At 30.2% G+C, this 21,663-nt stretch overlaps 2 protein-coding genes across 3 annotated transcripts; one reads left to right on the top strand and one right to left on the bottom strand.

Annotated features, from left to right (window-relative positions):
* Positions 1–685: 685 nt before the first annotated feature.
* LOC118035056 (bifunctional protein FolD 2) lies at positions 686–2,748 on the top strand. Its single transcript, XM_035040540.2, has 5 exons — positions 686–937; positions 1,124–1,307; positions 1,438–1,595; positions 1,761–1,973; positions 2,266–2,748. The coding sequence occupies exons 1-5, from the start codon at positions 824–826 to the stop codon at positions 2,494–2,496; spliced, it is 900 nt and encodes a 299-aa protein (XP_034896431.1). The 5' UTR covers positions 686–823; the 3' UTR covers positions 2,497–2,748.
* Positions 2,749–11,932: 9,184 nt separating this feature from the next.
* LOC118035053 (probable ADP-ribosylation factor GTPase-activating protein AGD13) lies at positions 11,933–17,383 on the bottom strand. Of its 2 annotated transcripts, XM_035040538.2 has the most exons (10): positions 17,225–17,383; positions 16,483–16,572; positions 15,033–15,114; positions 14,730–14,805; positions 14,046–14,209; positions 13,715–13,853; positions 13,524–13,640; positions 13,006–13,101; positions 12,276–12,553; positions 11,933–12,077 (listed from the first exon to the last, which is right to left on the bottom strand). In XM_035040538.2, the coding sequence occupies exons 2-10, from the start codon at positions 16,517–16,519 to the stop codon at positions 12,071–12,073; spliced, it is 996 nt and encodes a 331-aa protein (XP_034896429.1). In that variant the 5' UTR covers positions 16,520–16,572; positions 17,225–17,383; the 3' UTR covers positions 11,933–12,070. The 2 variants fall into 2 exon arrangements, with proteins under 2 accessions (XP_034896429.1, XP_034896430.1); XM_035040539.2 differs by having other exon boundaries at positions 12,055–12,553.
* Positions 17,384–21,663: the final 4,280 nt, after the last annotated feature.

The following is a 21,663-nucleotide window of genomic DNA, read 5'->3' as shown; positions in this document are numbered from 1 at the left end:
TTATTTTTTAAAAAAATTATTTTTAACATAAACACATTAAAATGATTCAAAAATATATAAAATAATAATTTTAAGTAGAAGAAAACAAATTTTTTAACCATACAAAATAGGTTAACTAGAAGGGTATTATTAACATATTGGAAGGTCCTGATTAAGAATTTCTGAAATGTGAGAAACTCAATTGAGAAAACATATTCTTTGAGCGTCTAATTGGGCAATTGTGTGTAGGTTGGGGACTAATTCATGGCTAGCTTAAAACTAACTTATTAAACCATATATATGTTAGGAAAATCGAGTAATTAGTGTTATTTTATTAATTAATTTTTAGATTTACATTAAAAATAAAGATAAATACAAAAAAAAAGATAAAACTTATGACCCATAAAAAATGATAAGATCATCTTCACCTAGAATTTATCTCTCCTAATTGTATATATTTATTTTTTAAAATAAATTTATAAAGTAATTAATAAAATATCACTATTTACTCCATAAGTACCATAAAAAAAATTTTATATGCCACAACACACAAGTGAAAACTAATATCATTTAGGGGTGTTTAATCCGTGTTTTAATTAGATTTTTAAAAAAATTTAAATTTTTTTATTTTAAATTAATTTATTTTTTATATTTTTAGATATATGTTTAAAAGTAATTTAAAAAAAATAAAATAAAAAAAAAAACAACCGTTTACAATACCCAAACATCCCCCACCCCTTGTCTCTTCACATCAGCCACCAATCTTCGTGTCAAGCTGATTTCAATTTGCTGATCTTCTACTAGTGAGAAAACCAAGCTCCGACTCCTTTCCAACACTCCTTCAATGGCGTCCCAATCGGAACATAAAGCCACCGTAATCGACGGCAAGCTCATCGCTCAAACAATCCGATCAGAAATCGCCGAGGAAGTCCGTCAACTCTCAGAGAAATACGGCAAGGTTTTCACAAATCTCTTTGCAAAATTTAATTAAAACAGAAATCTGAATGAATTGACACGTATTTTCTACTTTCTTTGCATTTCTAGCTGTAAAAATGTTGCTAAGACTAGTTCCTGTTTTGGGTTTTGTCTGCTTTTCTGTTTATGATGTTAAGAGTTCAATAATTTTATGTTTTGATGTGGTTAGGTTCCTGGGTTAGCTGTAGTAATTGTGGGCAATAGGAAGGATTCTCAAAGCTATGTGGGTATGAAAAGAAAAGCGTGTGCTGAAGTTGGGATTCAGTCCTTTGACATGGACCTTCCGGAGCAAATATCTGAAGATGAACTCGTTTCCAAGGTTCATGAGTTAAACGCAAATCCTGATGTGCATGGTTGGTTTAATCTTCAAGTATTTATTGTTTTGAAAAACTTTTGAAACGTCGCAGAGGTTTTATTGAAGCTGGTTATTGCATCTTTTTGTTACGACGCCACTTTTTGAGCAATCTGTTGTTATATTGGCAGGAATATTGGTTCAGCTGCCACTGCCAAAGCATATAAACGAAGAGAAAGTTTTAAGTGAAATTAGTCTTGCAAAGGATGTAGATGGCTTTCATCCTCTGAACATCGGCAAACTTGCAATGAAAGACAGAGAACCGCTTTTCCAACCCTGCACCCCCAAGGTAATATTATATTTGGTTTTGAACTGCTTTCAATATGTTATATCCAATGTTTATGCATTATGCTATGCGTAAAACTCAATCCTTATACGAGAATGTGTTTGCCAATCGGGCTGATTCTTATAATCCTGTGTTTTCTAAGCAGAACTTTCTTTCCTCTCCCAACAGGGTTGTCTTGAACTTCTACATCGAAGTGGTATAAGTATAAAGGGAAAAAGGGCTGTAGTTGTAGGTCGCAGTAACATAGTTGGATTACCAGTTTCCTTGCTTCTTCTGAAAGCAGATGCCACTGTTACTGTGGTCCATTCACGTTCTAATGATCAAGAAAGCATCATTCGTGAAGCTGACATCATTATTGCAGCAGCAGGGCAACCAATGATGGTAACAGTACTTAATGATTGCTTATAACAACATTGTCAACTTTGAAAATCTCTTCCTGTGATGTTTTTGTTTCCTTTATAAACAATTTGGTTATTAATGCATCTGCTGTGCAGTCAATCAATTTCTGTAAGCTTAGGCTTGTGCCAAGATTACACAAACCATATTCACATGCGAAGCAAATATGATTTATGCTAGCTCATGGTTCCTAGTAGACTAATATGTTGGAATTGGTTTGCTGGCTTTGATTGAGTGAATGTCCTTTTATATGTAAGTTTATTTTCTTAACTTTCAGATAAAAGGAAGTTGGATTAAACCTGGTGCTGCAGTTATTGATGTTGGGACAAATGCTGTAGATGATCCAAGTAGAAAGTCAGGTTATAGGTTAGTGGGAGATGTGGATTTCAAGGAAGCATGTAAGATAGCTGGATGTATTACTCCAGTCCCTGGGGGTGTGGGTCCAATGACTGTTGCAATGCTGCTCAAGAACACTTTGGAAGGTGCAAAGCGGGTTATTGTGCAGTAGTGCTTCAATTTTGTTCAATTATAGTTGATGATTTCGCTCTATCCTAACTCAAGTCTCATAGGAAAACAATGTTTCCGTAAGTTCAGTGGCTAATAAATCATAGCTTTTGTTCTGTATTGTTCTATGTGAGCTTCAGAATTTTCAATCTTTGCAAATTTTTGCAAGAGTATCAAACTGAACAACTTTTATTGTGATTGGGATGAAAATAAATTAAGAAGCTAGTTTTATATGCTAGTGTGATCTTTGCTATCAGTGATTCTCTTAAGTGTTTACAGTATGATATCTTTATCCACTGTAATACTCGGCTTCTGATGCCATCATGAATGTTATCCTTTTGATTTTCCTTTTTACTTTTTGTTATTCTAGCGAACTCTTTTTAGTGCAATGTTGACTTCTATAGGTAACTACTATTGATTTTTATGATATTACTTGCTCCAGCTAAAACCAATCTGAACTAGAAATGGGGCTGTGAGCTGCAGCCCATCCACAGTGTTAAACCCAATTAGTGTTTGTTTGGCATTTTAGCAGTTTTTAATATTGAATTATTTTTTTTTTTACTTCAAATTATTTTTTTGGGTGTTTTTATATCATTTTTTCCGTGTTGATATCAAAAAATAATTTTTTATTAAAAAAATATATATTATTTTAATACAAAACAAAAGGTATTTTAAAAAATAACCAATTCTACACATACTAAATGGGCTCTTAATTTGTTCTAACATGAATGTCATAATACCTTTTAAATGGAAAGCAAGATAAAAAAATATATAAATATAAAAAAAAATAATATTATATGTTCATGGCAAGACAAAAGGTGTAAATAAAAGAAAAAAATAATATTATATGTTCATAATCATAGTGGTGATTATATTAGTTCTAACATAGCTAAAGAATAACAAAGCTAAATTAAAGAAAAATATTGTATATAAAGGATGAGTGCTCTATTAAATTATATTGAAAAATAAAATAAAAAATAAATATTGGTAGATATTATATAGTGAATCATTGGTTTTGCTTGTTAAAAAGTAAGTATTACCTACTTCACCAATAACTAAGGTTCGACCTCAATTATTAATGGGTCTCATATGATGAACCTCTAGTTGGAGAGAAACAAAACACGCTCCACATGTGGTTTACATTAAACATAGAAGCTACCTCATTAACAAATAAGCTCTTAATACCTTGGCCTTTGGAGTTAGAGTGTTAGTGGTGGTGGGAATGGTGAATGTTTTGTTAACAAGTTGGTGGAAATAATGATAATGATAATAGTTATAAGAAGATAATGGTGGCAATAATTGGTAACCAAAAAGTTAATGGTGATGGTGTTTGTTTTCATGAATGAACTTTTGACTAGACGATAATTACTTTTATTCAAAAAAAAAAAAATGAATACTTTTAAAAGCTTCACTATGTAAAGAAAATAAAAAAGTCTCAATAGAGGATAGGTTTATAGGAAACCAAAGTGTAGAAAAATTAAGAGAAAGCAATAAATAAAAAGTTGTAAACAAAACCTTTTTGAAGAAGAAAAACTAGTACACAAATCATTAAAATTGAATAAATAGGGTTGACCATCATTTATAATAGTATCTAGCCCTATTTCTACTATTATAGAGTTTGAATTCTATTTACTTAAGCAATTCTAATTTTATACATATATTTGTATCACACAAAGAGGCCTATTAAATCCTATTACAAGCTAAATTCCTTTTTTAACTATACACATGCGAATCTTACTATAATTTCTAACTTCTTATAAGTTATTATTAGGGATAACAATGGGTATCAACAAGTTAAATTTCTTTGTATTTATACCCATCACATTATCAATCAGGTAAGAAATTTAAGTATTAATAATCTATCTATCGAGATTCGAGTATCTATATGGATATCTATTGTATTATTATTATTTTTTATTCAATAAAAAGTAAAATAGTAATATAAATATTTGAAAAGTGTGTGTGTGTGTGTGTTTATATTAAATGATAAAATTATAAATGTTATACATACATATGTGTATTGTGTCAATATTGAGATATGTATACATTATATTAGATTAAAAAAAAATGAATGTTATATATATCTTGAGTTGGGTTTGGGTTGAGTTTCGAGTTGGGTTTGGTAATATCCATACAACATCCATTACCTATTGGGTAAGGTAACTCGTTCAAAAAAAATTTAAAAATTAGATAGCAACAATGTCCTTAGAAATAATATAAATTTTTTTTTTATCAAAAATCTTTATAATTGTAACTTGTATAAAAGTGCTACTTTGTAGCTTCTCCCTCATCACCCCTTTCACTTCCCTTTCTCCTTCTCCTAAAATATCTTTTAAAATTCAATAAACAATAACTAGATGCTTTGAGCAACAAAAAATTGTATAGCTTTTCCATACATCATTATTATGCATTTTACACCCAACTTAATCCCATTAATCCTCAACTCCATGAGCTTCTTGTAAAAGGAATCCATGTCTTTTTATTTAAAGAAATAAACACTATTAAGTCTAATGCCTTGTCAACCAATGTGTTCATGGATACGAAAAGTGTGATGCTTATAACTTATTTGTAAGATGGAATTGGTTTTCTCTATTTTGTAAGGATAATTGACATGATCAAAATATTAATTTCTTCTCCTAAGTGCAGGAGTGTCGAAGTAATAAATAACCCGGCAAGACCGGGGTCGAACCACAGAAAGGTTAATTGTATAAATTATAAATAACAATAGAACAATAACAAAAACAATAATAACAACAACAATAATAACAATAATAGTAATAGTAATAGTAATAGTAATAATACTCAGTATGTGGCGTTGTTATACCTGAGAATGATCTAAAAGATCGGGTTACAGGTTTCCAGCCTATATATTGAGTTTATGAAAAGATCAAAGAGATATATTATATAATATAAACAGAATGTAAATAGTAGTAGTAGTAGTAGTAGTAGTAGTAGTAGTAGTAGTAGTAGTATTAATAATAAAAAGAAGAGGGGGAAGAAATTAATGAGAACTTTGAGATGGAAGATTAATTTAAAGATTAAACAATGATAAAAACAAATGTCAAGGTTAGAGGATCCACCAATGGTATTTCAAACAAGTATAGTATAAACTCTTATTACTCAATTTGGAAACCACACACGGAGGAGGTTCCAATCGGATGATTTGTCATTAATAGCTCATTATAAATTATTAACATGATCATATTAATTATCTTATTTACATAACACCAAACTTTTAAATATTGTTAGGAATTCATGATGTTAACTGATGTTAACAACAAATCAAGATCCTTTCATAGCCTAGGTGTAGGTAATACCATATGGTTGGGCTATGAGAGTGAGAAGCATTTGTTGTACCAAGTGTTATACAACACAAATCTAGATTAACCATTTAACAAGCAAGGTATTAAGAATTAGTAAGATAAAAAGATAAGACATGTTAATATTAAACATTAAGATCCATGTTGAGTTTATACTATATTTATTCTTACACCATTAGTGTAACATTTTCATCTGGACATAATAAGCTTAGCTAAATATAATGAAGAAGAGAAACATAAATAAACAAAACAAGAACATAAAAAAAATACAAGTTAACTAAGTAAAGGAAAGAAAATGAAAAGCATAAACAAGATATTAATGAAAGCAAAACTTAAAAATTACAAAAAAAATATATAAAGAGAGAAATAAAGAGCATGAACTTGATCTGAACAACCAAGCTCCCAAATATATGGCAAATGCCTCCTTTTATAGGCCAAAATTCGAAATTATTGATTTGATGACTAATTATTGAGTGGGTGGCTAACTATTGACTTTGTGAAAATCCTTATCTTATTGTCTGAATAAAATGAAAAAGCTAACATCATAACTGGGTCCTCTTGAAAACATGAAAGTTGTAGAAAATTGTCTTAACAAATCTGTGTAAAAAGTTAAGGTCATTTGAACTTCTAGAACTCCAGATATGGGCCAAACACTGAACAGTGTTCGGGCTGTAGGACAGATTCGGACTTCTCTATTGTTGCTATCATTTGGACTTGAAAATGGCCTTCTTAGATCTTGATGAAAACATGAAAGTTGTAGGCATATGTCTTACTGAATCTGTGTAAAAATTTGAGGTCATTTGGACATCTATAACTCGAGATATGACCTAATTACCGAACAGTGTTCCAGTTTGGACTGCACCAACATCTCTTTTCTAAGTTTGGCCCTCTCTTTGTCCTTTCAATTTCCATACTTGAGCTCATTAATCAATCCTTTGATTTATGTGATAGGCCTGCATTTAAGATGAACATTTACCATATATTGAGGTATTTTATAGTATTAGACTTGTTATTATAAAACATGCTTTAGTTAAGGAGTTATTGATACTTTAAGTGCAAAATGATGATATAAAGCATTGATAAATATGCATTTTTAAGTACTAATCAATAATCACTTCAATCATGTGGTTTTAAAGGGTTTCTTTGACAATGGAGTTAGGGATTGGAGATGGGTTAAGATTTAGGGTTCTTGTGAAAGAGAAATTTATTCTATAAGTTAAGAGGTATGGGTGATTCAATTTAGAAAAAGAAAAAGGTGTTGGGACCATTGTAATTATTTTTATAATTTTCAAGGCTCTTAGGACATCGACTTTGTAAGCATTGATCCAAGAAAACCTCCCTTCCATGAATTGATTTCAATCACTTAGTAACATGTATAATGGAATCGACATTTTCTCTTTACATATAAAAAGGAACTATATTTAATATTGTAAATATATTTTAAGATCTCATTTAAAAATAAAAATCAGATCTATTTTTTTCTTTAAAATAAAGTTTGGGCATTTGTTGAAAATCTAGGATTTCACATCTACAAGTCCTTTAGCAACGAAAAAGATGAAAAGAAAAAAGGGAAGAAGAAAGGGGAAAGGATTTAAAAAACAAATTAATGTGTGTTTGTGTTATATTGTCTACGAGGGTAAATTTATCATTTTATTTTATTTTAAATTTGAGTTGACCAAGAATGTAAATTGTAATTTAAAAAAAAATAGAGGCAAAATTAAAAAAACAACTAAACTATTTGTTAATTAATATGTTTGTGAGAAGACTACTTAAGATCATAGATAGGGAGGGTGAGCCCAAAGAGATTGAGTTTTAATTTATATTTTTTGTTTAATTTATTTGAATTATTTGTTGAGTTTTATTAATTAGATTGTATTTATGTTAGATGGTTTTATTTAGTGGGTTGAGCCCATTAGTTGGGTTTTTTAGGGTTTATTATTTATTTGTAATATTTTATATTGCGTTTAGTTAATGATGAATTGATAAAAAAAAAAAAAGTTACAAACGTTTGTTTTTTAACCCCTAATTTTTCTCTCTCATTCAACTCATTTCGTTTTCTTTTTTATCTCCTTTTTCTTCTAATTCTTGTCTTTTATTTCTCCCCTCTGACGTCTTCCTAGTTCTCTTTTTTGTCCTGTATCAACACTAGTATCAGAGCACAATCTTTAATTGCTCTTACAATTAAACGATTTATGAGTTTGTTCAAATTATCAAATTTAAAAATCATTCATAAACCCTAGATCTTATGAGAAGCTTTCATGAATAATAATATCAAAAAAAAGTGGTAGTACATAAAAAAAGTGTTTTTTTTCTTTTTACCAATTACAAGCAAGATCTATGTATAAAAAGATCTTGTACCATTCTATTACTATAAGAACAAGAAAATATGCTTTAATAGGATTTGTTTTAAGGTTGTGTACTTTAGTGGGAGACAAAACAAACATTAGTTTAGTGAAATGATGACATAGAAGAACGGCAGTGGCAATGTGACATTATCATGGATGACAATGTGTCTTTTGATTCATATCATTTATTATTGTTTTAATTTTTTGTCAAATTCATTAGAATTATTTTTTGTGTTGCAATTTTTTTCTTTATTCTAATTTAAAAAAATAAGTTAAAAAAGGAGTATAAAAAAGTCAAAAAAATGAAAAGTGATCTTAAGAAAAAAGAGAAAGAGGGGAACTGAAAGTAGTAAAATGAAGTCATTCAAGACATCACGACAACAACTCCATGACATCAATAATAGTGTACATTATCCAAGTAGTCTATCATTAACTTTAAGCAATTTGGTTAGTAAATTACTTAACTCTTTGATTAGTTGAATTTTATTTTTTTTGTAATACATATATTATTCAACTTATCATTAATAGTATTCTTTAGTTCCTAGACCAAAAAAAATCTTGTCTTGCATTACACTCTTATATTTTTGCTCACCTAATATCTTTACGATTAAAATTCAGTCTTTAGTACTTTGTATTAATTGTGAAGCTTATAAAAAACGGTGGAACATTGTAACTTTTATTTGATTAATTGTATGCACTTAAAGGCTCATCATTGCATGCTTACAATTTTTCTCATGTATTCTAGTCTTGCTTAATCTAAAAAAAAAATAGAACTAGTTTTATCTTTTCATCAGATTCCACTTATAAGAATTGAAGTGATCTCATTGAAACTTTACGATAGTGTTACATGTGCTTGTGAATAGTCGTCTAGCATCCAACCTTAAGTTTGCAACTATACCATGTATTTGACCTTGAGTGATATCCTTAGAACCAATTATAAGCAAAATATCATAGTGTTTGGGATAACTAGATTGGATATAGTTAGATGTTTCTTGACACAACCCGAGGGAATTAAAGATTAGAGAAGGAGTAATATTTTTCACGCTTATATTAAATACAAAGATAAAAATTACAAGAAAATTATTGACAATAAGAGTTGTATCAATACAATATCTTCTAGTGTTGTGGCTCGTTTAGGACTAAAACTTGTTTCCCATCATAAGCCATATAGTGTATCATTGGTTAATAATACCTCGATAATAATCTAAGAGACATGTATTTTCCCTTGATGAGATTTGATGTGATGTGATTTTAATGGAAATAGGTCATGTCAATTTGGGTAGGTTATGGACATCTAATTTATATGTCACCATTTCTAGTCAATCAAATTCATATTCTTTCATTTTAAAGGTTGAAAAATCCACCTTATTGAATTACCATCAAGAAATATCAATAAAAACAAGGAAAAAAAAAAGAAAATGAAAGAACAAAGACTTAGTATAATGAGTCCAAATGAGTTTGAGAATGATGTTAAGAAAAAATCTATTATATCTATTAAGTCAAAAAGAAAATTCCAAAAAACTCTCCATTGAAAACACCTAAATAGGTAAATGTGGTTAACACAATAAATCCAAAAGAGTTTGAAAATAAGATTAATAAAAAGGTTATTGAATCTTCTTTAGTTGTAGAAGAAGATTCAATACTCTCTAGTAGAATTGTCTGAAAAAATAAATGTGATGTTGGAAGAGTTTCAAGATAGTTGTCCCTTTAAACTCCATGATTCTTCACACCATGTACTTGACCTCTAGCATGTCATAGATATTAAGCAACCATCTAAGTTCACTAATGTCTTGTCCCCTATATTTGATATCTAACATGTTGTAGATTTTGAGCATTTACTCCATATTCATATAAAGAAGATAAGGATGGCCCTGATTCACTAGATTATATTCAATATATATCCATCCAGGTTTCAAAAAGTGTTAATTCCATTCCACACTCTTAGTTATATGATGTTTATGGTCTTAAACCTAGGATGTCTATAAATCTTCTACCCATGTCTTTTTATATTAGCATGTCTAAATTAACTGAGTTTTTTGCATGTAGAGTTCATGATTTACAAGTTGAGATTTTAAAACGAATTCAAACAAATAATGAACAATGTAAAGTTCAAATTGAATGTTATAATGCATTTAATGTTGAAGATTGTTTTATAATAGATATTAGATATACACGATATTCTCTTGAAACTAGTCAATAATTACGCGAGTAGTAATATACCATATAAAATGTTACAAATATTTATGTCATTAAATTACCATCAAACTTGGTTATTAGCTTTACTTTTAATACAAAGCACTTGATTATATACAAATTGCAACATCATATCCCCAATGAACCTTTTGATACTCCTATCTTATTATCCTTATCATTGGCACAAAAGAAACATATTAATGCTATTTTAGATGTACAAATTTTTTTTACTAAGGATGGTGAGATTCGTGAGTCCTAGTTTACGAGCTAGGTGACTAGATGCAGACTATACTTGAATTATCAAAGAAACATCACAATAGCTTAATCATGATCTTTGAAAGCATTATCGGAGTTGCCTTGAACTACAATCGACAAGGTCGAGTTTCTCCAACCTCAGAAAAGTTGATGAAGACACTAGACTTATGACATAATTTACACACATGTATAATCATAGACAATGAAGGATAACCCAAGAGATTGGGTTTTAGCTTATATTTTTTGTTTAAGTTATTTGAGTTTTATTAATTAGACTTTATTTATGTTAGATATTTTTATTTAATAGGTTAGACTCAATAGTTGATTGTTTTAGAGTTTATTGTTTATATGTAACTTTCTAGACATTATTATCAATTGATGATGAATTAATAAGAAAGAAAAAGTTACGAAACTTTTGTTCTTCGGCTCCTTTCTCTCTCTTCTTCAACTTCTCTTTTTCTAATTCTTGTTTTTTTACTTCTCCCCTCTAACTTCTCTTTTTTTGTCCTAATAAAAGTTTTCTTAAATGAGAAGTGGAAGTAGATCATTTTATTTTGTAATGGATATTTTCAATTTAATCCATATTATTTTATATAAAACCTAAGTTTTTTTTTTAATAAAATTATGTAAATTTATAAACAAACACATAATTTTATGAAATATTTCCTCAAACTACAAGAGCCAACATGAACTTTGGTCCAAGGGAGGAGTGGGGGGCTCCTTCCCTTTATGGGATAGCTCAACAAAAGAGGCATGCGTGGGCTTAAAAAGAAAAAAAATGAAACTATCTAACCTAAATTTTGTTCAGAAATTAAGTGCATACAAATAATTTATTAAGAAATTATTTCTACTTCGTCCAAATAGTTGCAGAGTGGATACTTTTCACCCCTTTTTCAAATTACACCTTCTAAAAATGGGATAACCACTCAAAGCCTCCGAAAATCTAATTGTATTTGATACAAGGTTAAAAATCCCATGAAAAAATATCAAGCGCAACTTTAAGTGTGTAAAAATTGTCAAGGATGAAAATGTGTAAGTATGTTTGGTAATAGTTAATATATATATATATATAAAAAAAAAAACTCCCATCTAATAAAATAATATTAATGGATCTCAATTAAAAAAGTTAAAACATAAGGAGACTTGGGAAATGAGGAGAATAAATAAAAGTGGGACCCATGCTACATTTTTAATTGAAAGGCGATTTTCAACCCTATTCATCTCACCCTCAACTGTTATGTACCAAACAAGAGGAAAGTACCAAACACATCCTTAGTAAGTGTTACCTATACTATGGAATTAAGGAAATAAATAGAAGAGGCCACCATAATTGAAGATAAAATGCTTCCAACTTCAAATCCAAAGATAAATTACAAATATATATGTGTGTGTGTGTGTGTGTGTGTATGAGCACTGAGTTTTCTTTTGTACATGTTGCTCCCTCAATTTTTGAAACAAACATAATTTATACACTGCAAATTTTCAGAGTTAACGAATAAGCTGTTGCCTCTTAGGAGATGTAAGAGGGTAAAAAACAAGGGCAAGAATCAAGGAATAATTGAAAGAAGTTAAATATGCAGTCATTCCATATTAAATAATGGAATCGATATTGCAGGTTTTTATTGAAATGGAAGGGTGGTTTAAAATTTCTGTTTAAAATTTCTACTTACTGGTCAAGAGGCATCCACTCTAGTTCTACTTCTAGTTCACCACACTCAACATTCTGAAGCTTCAATGAGATCTCCTGCATCACCTTCCCATCAACAATGTTTATGATGCTATCATCTACAAGGGCATTGTCATTTGATTTCAGCCATTTCCCAATCTGCATATTTCCAAACATTTCCGGGTCCCCAAATGCCATTGCTGATGTTATCAATGGCTGGATGTCAATCTCTGCTTCCCCCATTATATCATCAGCCGAAAATGTGTCATAATCAAAAACACTCTGCAATCCATAACATCAACAAGAACGACACATAGCTCAGTATGAACCAGTTAAGAAATAACCAGGGATTTGTTCACTAAAGGATAGAGATGAAAAGATTAATCTGGTGAGATGTAGCAAATGAGTTTCAGTAGCAGCAAATTGATAGCAACAGGAAGATATGTATTTTCCTGATTACTCAAGATAACAACAAAAGTAGCTGTGGTTCATAAGAAACCAAAAAGGGCAACAACACAAGTACTTTATCCAATCACTTGTTTTTGTGTTCTAAATGTAACAGCCCTTGCTTAGACATAATATCGGTTAAAAGGAAAAATACTCGGCAAATAATGAATTTTCATCACCATGTAAATAAAGCATCTAAAGAGCTTTACACTTGTAGCTTTGGATCTACAACTGGATGAAAATAAAAGTTGATTGTAACATCATTCAAAAATGAGAAACAAGCTTACCAACTTTATGGGCCCAAAATCCTGTGGAACTGATAGCATGAGTTCTTCATTCCAGACTGGATTCAAGTTGCTCTTCATCACAGTGGTTTGAACAGTCTATTAACTCAAAAACAGATTTTATCATCAGTGACTAGCATAAAAGTCGAAGCAGCCCCTTCACTTGCTTAATAATAATCTCAAATATCTGTTCTATCAATAGAAATTTTTTATATATATATGAAACTCCACACAAGGTGAAAATTACATATATTTGCCACTACAGTAAATAAAGATTTATGAAGCTCCAGTCAAGCTTTGGCAGAGTTCTGACCAGATGGCCAACCAAATGAACCGTATAGTGGTATCAGCCATTTATCAAATGGTGTGATTAGAATTACCCTCAATAAAATTAGAAAGAAAATCTCCACTTGGTGCCAATGATCTACAAATATATACATCATTATATGAACTTGTCTCAACCATGGATTTTGAGAGATAAAATGGGAAAATTTAAAAAGAAAGAGACAAATTCCACTAACCTGTTTCCCAAGAGTAAGGACCACGTAGGGATCACTTGACAACATATCTCTGATAGCTAAATTTGTACCTTTTTTAACTTTAACCTTCACTAATCCAATAAATTCTACCATGCCTTCCTGTAACAATTTTTCAGTATTATCTGCGTATGAAAAGGAAAGTAAGGAAACAAAAAAGGCAAAACAAAACTAACCGAATTCTTTGATACACTCGGAATTCGAAAACTATCAAAAAGCTTCGTGGAAAAACTTGACTTGAGAGAAGATGAGGAAGTCTTCCCTGATGTAATCCGCAAACTAGGTTTCAAAAACTCTTGAAGCTCATACTTTGACCTATGAGAATTGAAATAATAATGTGTAAACACCATTAACATCCAATCTATCAATAATTTTCTTGTGGTGACACCATGCAAGATCTAATCTGCCGTAACAGATTAATCCATCCATGCAAGTGACACATGGTAAGAAAAAAGAATATGAAAAAAAAATGACAGGTTGGGATTTGAAAGGCAAGTCATTTCTAACCTGATGAACCTCATACGCTCCTCATGACTGGAATCTGGTCCTGGCTTTGAAACTCCTTCAGGTAAAAAGGCCTCATAAATTGCATTAGCAGATGAGTTTCCTCCAACTTCAGTCATGGAATCAATTTCATCATCAGACCATTCATCCAACGTCACAGATAAAACCTGGACAATACAAATTAATCATGTTCTAAAGAGAAGAACCACTGGCTTGAACACAGTAAGACCAGCTGTAACCATCATGTAGACATCAACTCTTGTTCATACTTTAAAACACACGTTCATGCATTTACATGCAGGTTTTCCTATCCCAATTGGGATTATGACTTCCAATGTTGGTTTGATGCTAATAAATAAGCACCCTAGAAAAGCATTCAAGTTATGTTATGATGCATTGATTCTACAATGAATTGATTTTCTTAAGAAATTGATTTGTGCTATTTTTTCTGTTCATCAATTGGTTCTACATTAGATATAACAATAAAATACTCATAGAAACTTCACAAGGTTGGGGATAAAGAGATTATATAATTTCATTTCAAAGCTGTAACAAGTTGTTATGTCTATTACTCACTGCAAGCACAAAATGTCACTCAAATTGCAATATATAACTAATTGGATTATACTTCCCTACAGCAGTTCCGTATATTGAAAAAATAAAATCAGAGTAATATGAAATAGATACCTTTGAGATATGTGTGCCAAGGCTTCTGTGTACCCCACAGCATTTTAAGCAAATGAAAACCCCAATATTTGCTGATCTGGACGAAAGAATGTTACCAAATTTCTTAAAATAACACAAGGGCATAAAACAAAACAACTAAAATTTCTCATTCTTAACATCTCTCCAATTTAAGTGGTTAATTCCCTAGAAACATATTCACAAAATGTCACTTTTCAGTTTTCAGTGTGTTAATATGAAGTGTGTATTTCGGTTATGTTAATATGAATATTCACAACCATAAGGCATTCACATTATTGAACTTACGCCCACTTAGGATCGGGAGCACCACAATCAGCACAAAAGCGATTATCACTTTGGAGCAATAAATCTTTTAATCTTCTTTTACCTTTCCAGAAAAAAAAATGCAGCAATTAAGTTTATAGAATAGATAAGAAAATCTTCTTGAAGCAAATGAATAAATAGATAGTGAAAATTGGAGGGTATTACAATCATTAAAAATGATAAAAGATAAGGTACTTATTTGCAGAAGATACAACAAAAAGCATTGAATAATGCATACTTATTGGTCCAGGAAAAAGAAAGGGGTCCATTCCAACAGAAAACAAAAAAAAATGCCAAAAAAGATTTATGTTATTTCATTAACAAAAGTAGGGAGCAGGGTGAAAAAAATTAAAGGAACAGAAGCAATGTGAACAATCTAGGAGCTCTGCTCTCGCTACTCCTCTGATCATTGTTCACATCAAACAACAATACAGTGTTAAATTCACAACATGAGCTAAAGATTTTCAACCAGTAGCATGATTGCACATTTGTTACAGGCTAAACAAACACCAACAAAATTTTCATGCTATGAAGCAATCTAGTTTGTAGAATAAATTCGACTTGGCCAGTCCCATTAAAAAAGCATGTCAAGCAGAGATGCAGTTTGTTCTTCTTTGAGGAAATATATATTAAATTCAGCATCTCATGGGGAGCTTCTCCAACTTGTTGCAAATTGAAGATCCATGATATACCAGATTATTTATTCTCCACAATCTGATAGAGATGCCGATGAGAAATCTACACAGCGCATTTCTGTTTCCAAATAGATAGGGCAGTCCCATTTTATTCAAGCGAAAATGACGTTTCTTCAACAAGGCAGAATAATGAAACTCTTAACCATCAGTAACTGTACAAGTTTCTAGAGAAAGAATTCTCGGAAATAAAATGCATGAAAAGTACATTTCTGCACCTAAGAAGATCTTACAGAAACAAAGTATCATGTCTAAACATATCACAATTAAAAAGGATTTAACATTAGGAGTGAATCGGGTTCTTAGTTTCAGATTCAACAGCAAGAATTTTCAGTTTCGATGGTCAAACTGCGTCCTGAAAGTTGAGCATTTAACAGTTAAATATGTCACTTCAAATGAATATCCACAAAATAATACCAACTTATGACCTTAAGAGCATCATGTCAAGGAAACAGCTCCCACGAGGAATTAAATAGAGTTCCATCAATCAGAGAAATCTCAATTTCTTTTCTTGTAGAGAATCTAGAGCATTAAAGAATTAGGACACGATCCATTTTCACACGATGAAAAACCTCAATGCAAAAGCCTAGAATGCAAAAAATCTCCAAGTATGTTCCTTCCATCTTCTAAATAAAGAATTCAGAGCTACTCCAGAAAACTATAACATTAGAAAGCATTCAAATTACAAGAGTGTAAACCTGTTAAGGGTGTTATACTATATTACTACTTTAACACCATACCTGAGGCAGCATGCTTCAGCTCTGAAAATCGGCTCATTGCTTCAATAATAACAAAAGAACATCCAACAAATCCTGTCTCCACCAAGCTATCTGCACAAAATGACCAGAAGAAAGAGGAGCCCAGTTCAGTAACAATAATACTTAAGGTTAAGACTAAAATCTTTTGAACAAAAATAGAGCACCCTTTCTCTTTTGACCAGAAACCCAATATATCCTCAATTTAGCCAACAAAGATTAAAGAATCCGAAACTAGCCATGTGAAGACATAGCCAGAAATGCACCAAACAAAAAGATGAAACACAACACAATTTGTCTTTTGGTTGCTGATAAAATGGAATTATGTCTGTGACGCTATAATGGCATCCCAGAAAACAGAAGGCGAGAAATTAAATAAAAATGAAGCAAAAGATTAATTTTCGCTATCTTGAGGCAGAACCCAGATGAAAAGAGTTCCAATATGACACATCAAAAGCAATTCCCAGCATCCAGACAACACAATAAAAATTACTGGCATTACTGCTAATGGAAAACAAATAAAAACTCACATCAAGAAATGGAGAAATGAATCAATTAAATGATTCATAAGAAAAGAACACGGAGATAATAGATTTGTAATCATTAAAAAAACTTACGTTAACTGATAACAATTAACAGCAAGGAAAAGAAAAGGTCTTGAATGCAAACTAATTACAAAAGTAGAAAAGAGAAAGATTGAGTGATCTAAATAAAAGAATTTCATTACCAGTGAAACTTTGGGAATGAATTGAATTGAAATCTGATTTCAATCAAATCCAAGGCCTTAAAAGATTGGTTCTCCAGGTGAAGAGAGAGAGAGAGAGAAGAATGTCTGCCTGCAAGCTTTCACACGAATAATAACAACGTAGTGATAAGAACGATGTCAATTTTTATTTATTTATCATTTAATGGCTATAAACAGAAAACTTTCTTTAAATGGTTGGTCGGAGCCTGTAATTATATGTGTCCCCCCTCATCAAAACAATAAAATCGAAGTTTAAACACAATTCTTATTTTTGTGTCTTCTCCTCCTTTGAACACCTGTCAAACGTTGCGGTCGTTGAATACGCGGGGGAGTAGCCTGCTTCTTTTTTATATTAAAAATAATTTTTAAAAAAATAAAAAAATATATTATTTTAATATATTTTTAAATTAAAAATATAAATATACCATAATTCTTTTTAGCAACTGAAAGTTCTTGCCTGTTGACATTAATTTGGTCGGCCTGGATCATTTTCTAGAATTTAAGTGTCTTGTAGATGTTCACTTGCTTCCAACCCACGCTACGCAGGGTCTATCGATTTTTTTTCTTTATGTACATCATGGATATTTAGGTAATTATAGTATTTGTAAAGAAATTTAAAAATATACTCAATATCTGGATTCGTAATATAATAGTCCGATTTAAACCATAGATAATAATAACAAATGAAAACATACAAGGAATATTTGGTACCAATTAATTAAAACAAATAAGACATAAATATCATACCTAGAATGAGATGGAAGAAAAGATTGCTAGAGACTTACCGTCATTCTACTGTGTACAATGCCTTCCATAAAAATATTTTACTAAGATAGTTCAAACTCCACTACAAAGTAGTTTGCATAAAAGAAGCTACATTGATTGCTAAAAAGGCATCACAAAAATAAAAACAAAAGAAAGAGTGAATATTCATCTATATTCAATTAATCAATTCTATTTAACTTAAAAATAAATTGTCATAATTTATTTGAAATAAAGCAAACAATAACAAAAAGAATGTAAACTAAATAAAAAAACAAAAGAAAGAGAAGTTTAATTGCTAATCTGAGAAATTGCATGACATGTGAAAAGATCGAGGAAAAGAGAGGAAAAAAGGAGAAGAAAAAAAAATGATCATCAGCGACAAACCAACAAACTTATCTATGCACTCGCAGCTATTTCATGAAGAACACGCCAAGACATACTAGATGCAACCTCGGAACGACAATTTGGGCCTTTTGAATCACCTACACAGCACGTGGCTAACGCGTGCCCAGCACGTCAACATATTTTTTAATTCTTTTTTTATTTATTAAAATACTTAAATGATCTCACCCCAACTCATTAATTACAAAAAAATATATATATATCAAAAAAATGACAAAAATACCCTTTAACCAAAGGTTAAGTTATTTGAGATAAAGGGCGCTAAGATCTTTTTACTATGCAAAAAAAAAATTAAAATTACAGAAATTTATTATTCAATTAAAACACAAAATATCCATATTGTCCCCAATCAATTTTAGAACATCAAAATTATCCTTATGCAAAGACTATTTTACCCTTAGACATTTAGCTGAGAGGTTTTTTAAGCCAATAAAAAAAAAACACTATTCTTGTCTATAATGAATCATGTCTAGGTAAATATTATTTTTTTTCTTCTTTTTTATATTTTTTTTAAGCTAAAAGAAGCCAAGCCTAGATTCCAAAATAGATAGATGTTCTTAGAAGCATCCTTTTCTTGTTGGTCAATGTACAATTAACTTGTTTACTAAACTTGAGAATTTGTTGGTTGCAATGTGATATAAAAGAAACTAGGATAACATTTGAAAATACGGGCCAACCCATATTTTTAAAAAATTTAAATTTGTTTTTGTTAAAAATTAATTTTTTTATGTTTAGGACCATTTTGATGCACTAATCCCAAAAATAATTTTAAAAAAAAAAAAAACATTGTTTTGATGTATTTCGACATGAAAAACATTTTGAAAAGCAACCGCAATGACACTCCCAAACAAGCCAATTCTACTTTGCAAGGTGCAATAAAATTTCTTTCTAACACAAAAGAATGGAGAAAATGCTTAGCGTGTTTTTAAAAAAGTACAAAAAATAAATGGTCATTGTCTTAGTCTTTAATGGGTTTAGTAAATTTATTTTATTAAATTACATGATAAAAAAAATAACAATAAATAGATTGGATTTTAAAAAGAATGTTTACTTAGAAAATAAATTACAAAGCTCAATTTGCAAACAACTTAATACTAAATGACAAAATATTTTAAAAAATTAAATAAAAAACAACAAAAGAAGCAACCCGATTTAACATAGCAAACTCATGTTATAGGTCATGAGACCAAAATGACTCCATAAAAAAGCAAACAAAAAATATTATGATGCCAAATTCCTAAATGTAAAAGGGCAAAAAAAAATCAATGAACAAAAATAACCCAAATAAACCCAAGCAAATCTATCAAAACCTGTGAGCCAGATCATGTGAACAAGAAAACCTAATAGAAAGCAAAACAATAAAAATGTTGAAGACTAGTTCTTAAACTAATAAACTATTGAAGGACAAAACATAACAAATATTTAATCTCCAAAATAAACTCGAGTCAACCTCAGCTAACCTGTCAAACTCGCAGCCTAAATTATAAGTTTGGAATAACTCCATAGAAACAAAAGTGAAGAAAATCACATAGCTTAATTTTCAATAAATCCAATGTTGAAATATGAGATAGAAAAAGAATGTTATGAAAAAAAGACTAGTGTCAACCAGGGTTAACTTTTCAAGTGACTAGAGTTATGAGAACGAGATAATCTCATTAGAAAAAATTATGAAACTCAATCCCTAACCAACTAAATGTTGAAAGATAAAATTGAAAAAAAATTAAAAATAACATAAAGCAAAAAAAAAAAAAACCATCAAAAGAATAATAATCAAATTTGAAACACAAACAAAATTACAAGACACATTTCTTTCTAATTTTTTTTACAGATCAATGCAAATCCTGAGAAATGAAAAGAGAGAAAATTAGGGAGAAGGAAAAAAATAAAAAAGGATTGTCACGGGACTCTATCTATGACATGCACTGCACAACTTGAAAATTATTTGTTTACTCCTTCCAAAGCCACCAAAGAAGTTGTTGTTTTGCCATTTGAGCAAGCTGCATGCACAACTAGAACACAACGACTTACCTCCACATGCAAGCAAAGTTGCCCTACCTATCTACCCCAGTCCACCATATTTGTTTTAAGTTCAATTTTAGTCCCTTAAGCTTTGATTTTTTTACCTTAATATAACTTTATTTTATTTTTTCAAATCAAGCATCAACTAAGCATCAAAATTTTACCTTGATATTGCGAGAACCAATATATAGGTAACCAAAACAAACCTAAATAAATGCAATGTGAAAGACTCAAATTAAAAAAAAAAAAAAAAAAAAGTTGAGTGAGCGAAACAAATAAGGACATGAACTCTTCCCCTAACCACGCAGACTAGTTCCTGATTTTAGATAAACAAAAGGGATTGAACAATTATTTAAGCTTCAAATTTGATCCCTAAAGCTCTAATTCTTTTAAATTAATAAAATTTAATTTGGTTTATCCAAACCAAATGGCAGAACATTTCCTTGACAATGAAAAATTGTCATTTGCATGATAAAAAATAAATCATCGGGACAAATCTTAAATCAATGTAACATTTAAGGTCGAATAAAAAGAAAACAAAATTAAGGAACCAAAATGAAAAAAATCCATGGGACAAAAAAAAAAAGGGAATCATTGTGCAAATCCACAAGAAATCCCTACTCCTTATTAGTTTTTTTTTTTTTTTTGTTAACTAGTTTTGTTTTCCCACGCATCACTATGGATAGATATTTGAGGTATTAGTAATGTTCTTGTGAATATTTTTTTTGTAAAATAATATGCATAAACTCATAACATACCAAGTTAATCTAATTGAAATTTGATCAAACTAAAAAGAAATATAAAATTATGTTATAAGAAAACAAATAAAAAAAAATCAAGCAATGATAGGCCATGGGGGAGTCTTTCATATTGTTAATAGACTCAACATAGGAGGTCAATATCAAAAACTCTTGACTTGATTGTTTGCCTTACTTGAGCTTCAAATTAAATTGTATAAAAGTTTTTATAACATAACCTAATGAGTTTGATGGGTCTAGAGACAGGATGGATGACTATTAAAAATATGAGTTGGCTTAAAAAAATCATGATGACAACCTTTTTTGTAACATTAAGACAATAATTTATTGGAATGACACTGGTTAACCTAAATTAACCGCAAAATTAAAAAAATAAATGATTTTTGTGTTCGAATCAAAGTTAGGTAAGGGATTCATATCAAGTTTATCTTCTTGTTAGCCTTTGCTTGACTTCTTGTAATTGTAAGAGCTGACCCA

This window comes from Populus alba, chromosome 11, assembly GCF_005239225.2.
Source record: "Populus alba chromosome 11, ASM523922v2, whole genome shotgun sequence".
Lineage (NCBI taxonomy): Eukaryota > Viridiplantae > Streptophyta > Magnoliopsida > Malpighiales > Salicaceae > Populus > Populus alba.
The sequence above is the reverse complement of the archived record's forward strand: the minus strand, read 5'-3'. Positions and strand labels throughout refer to the sequence as shown.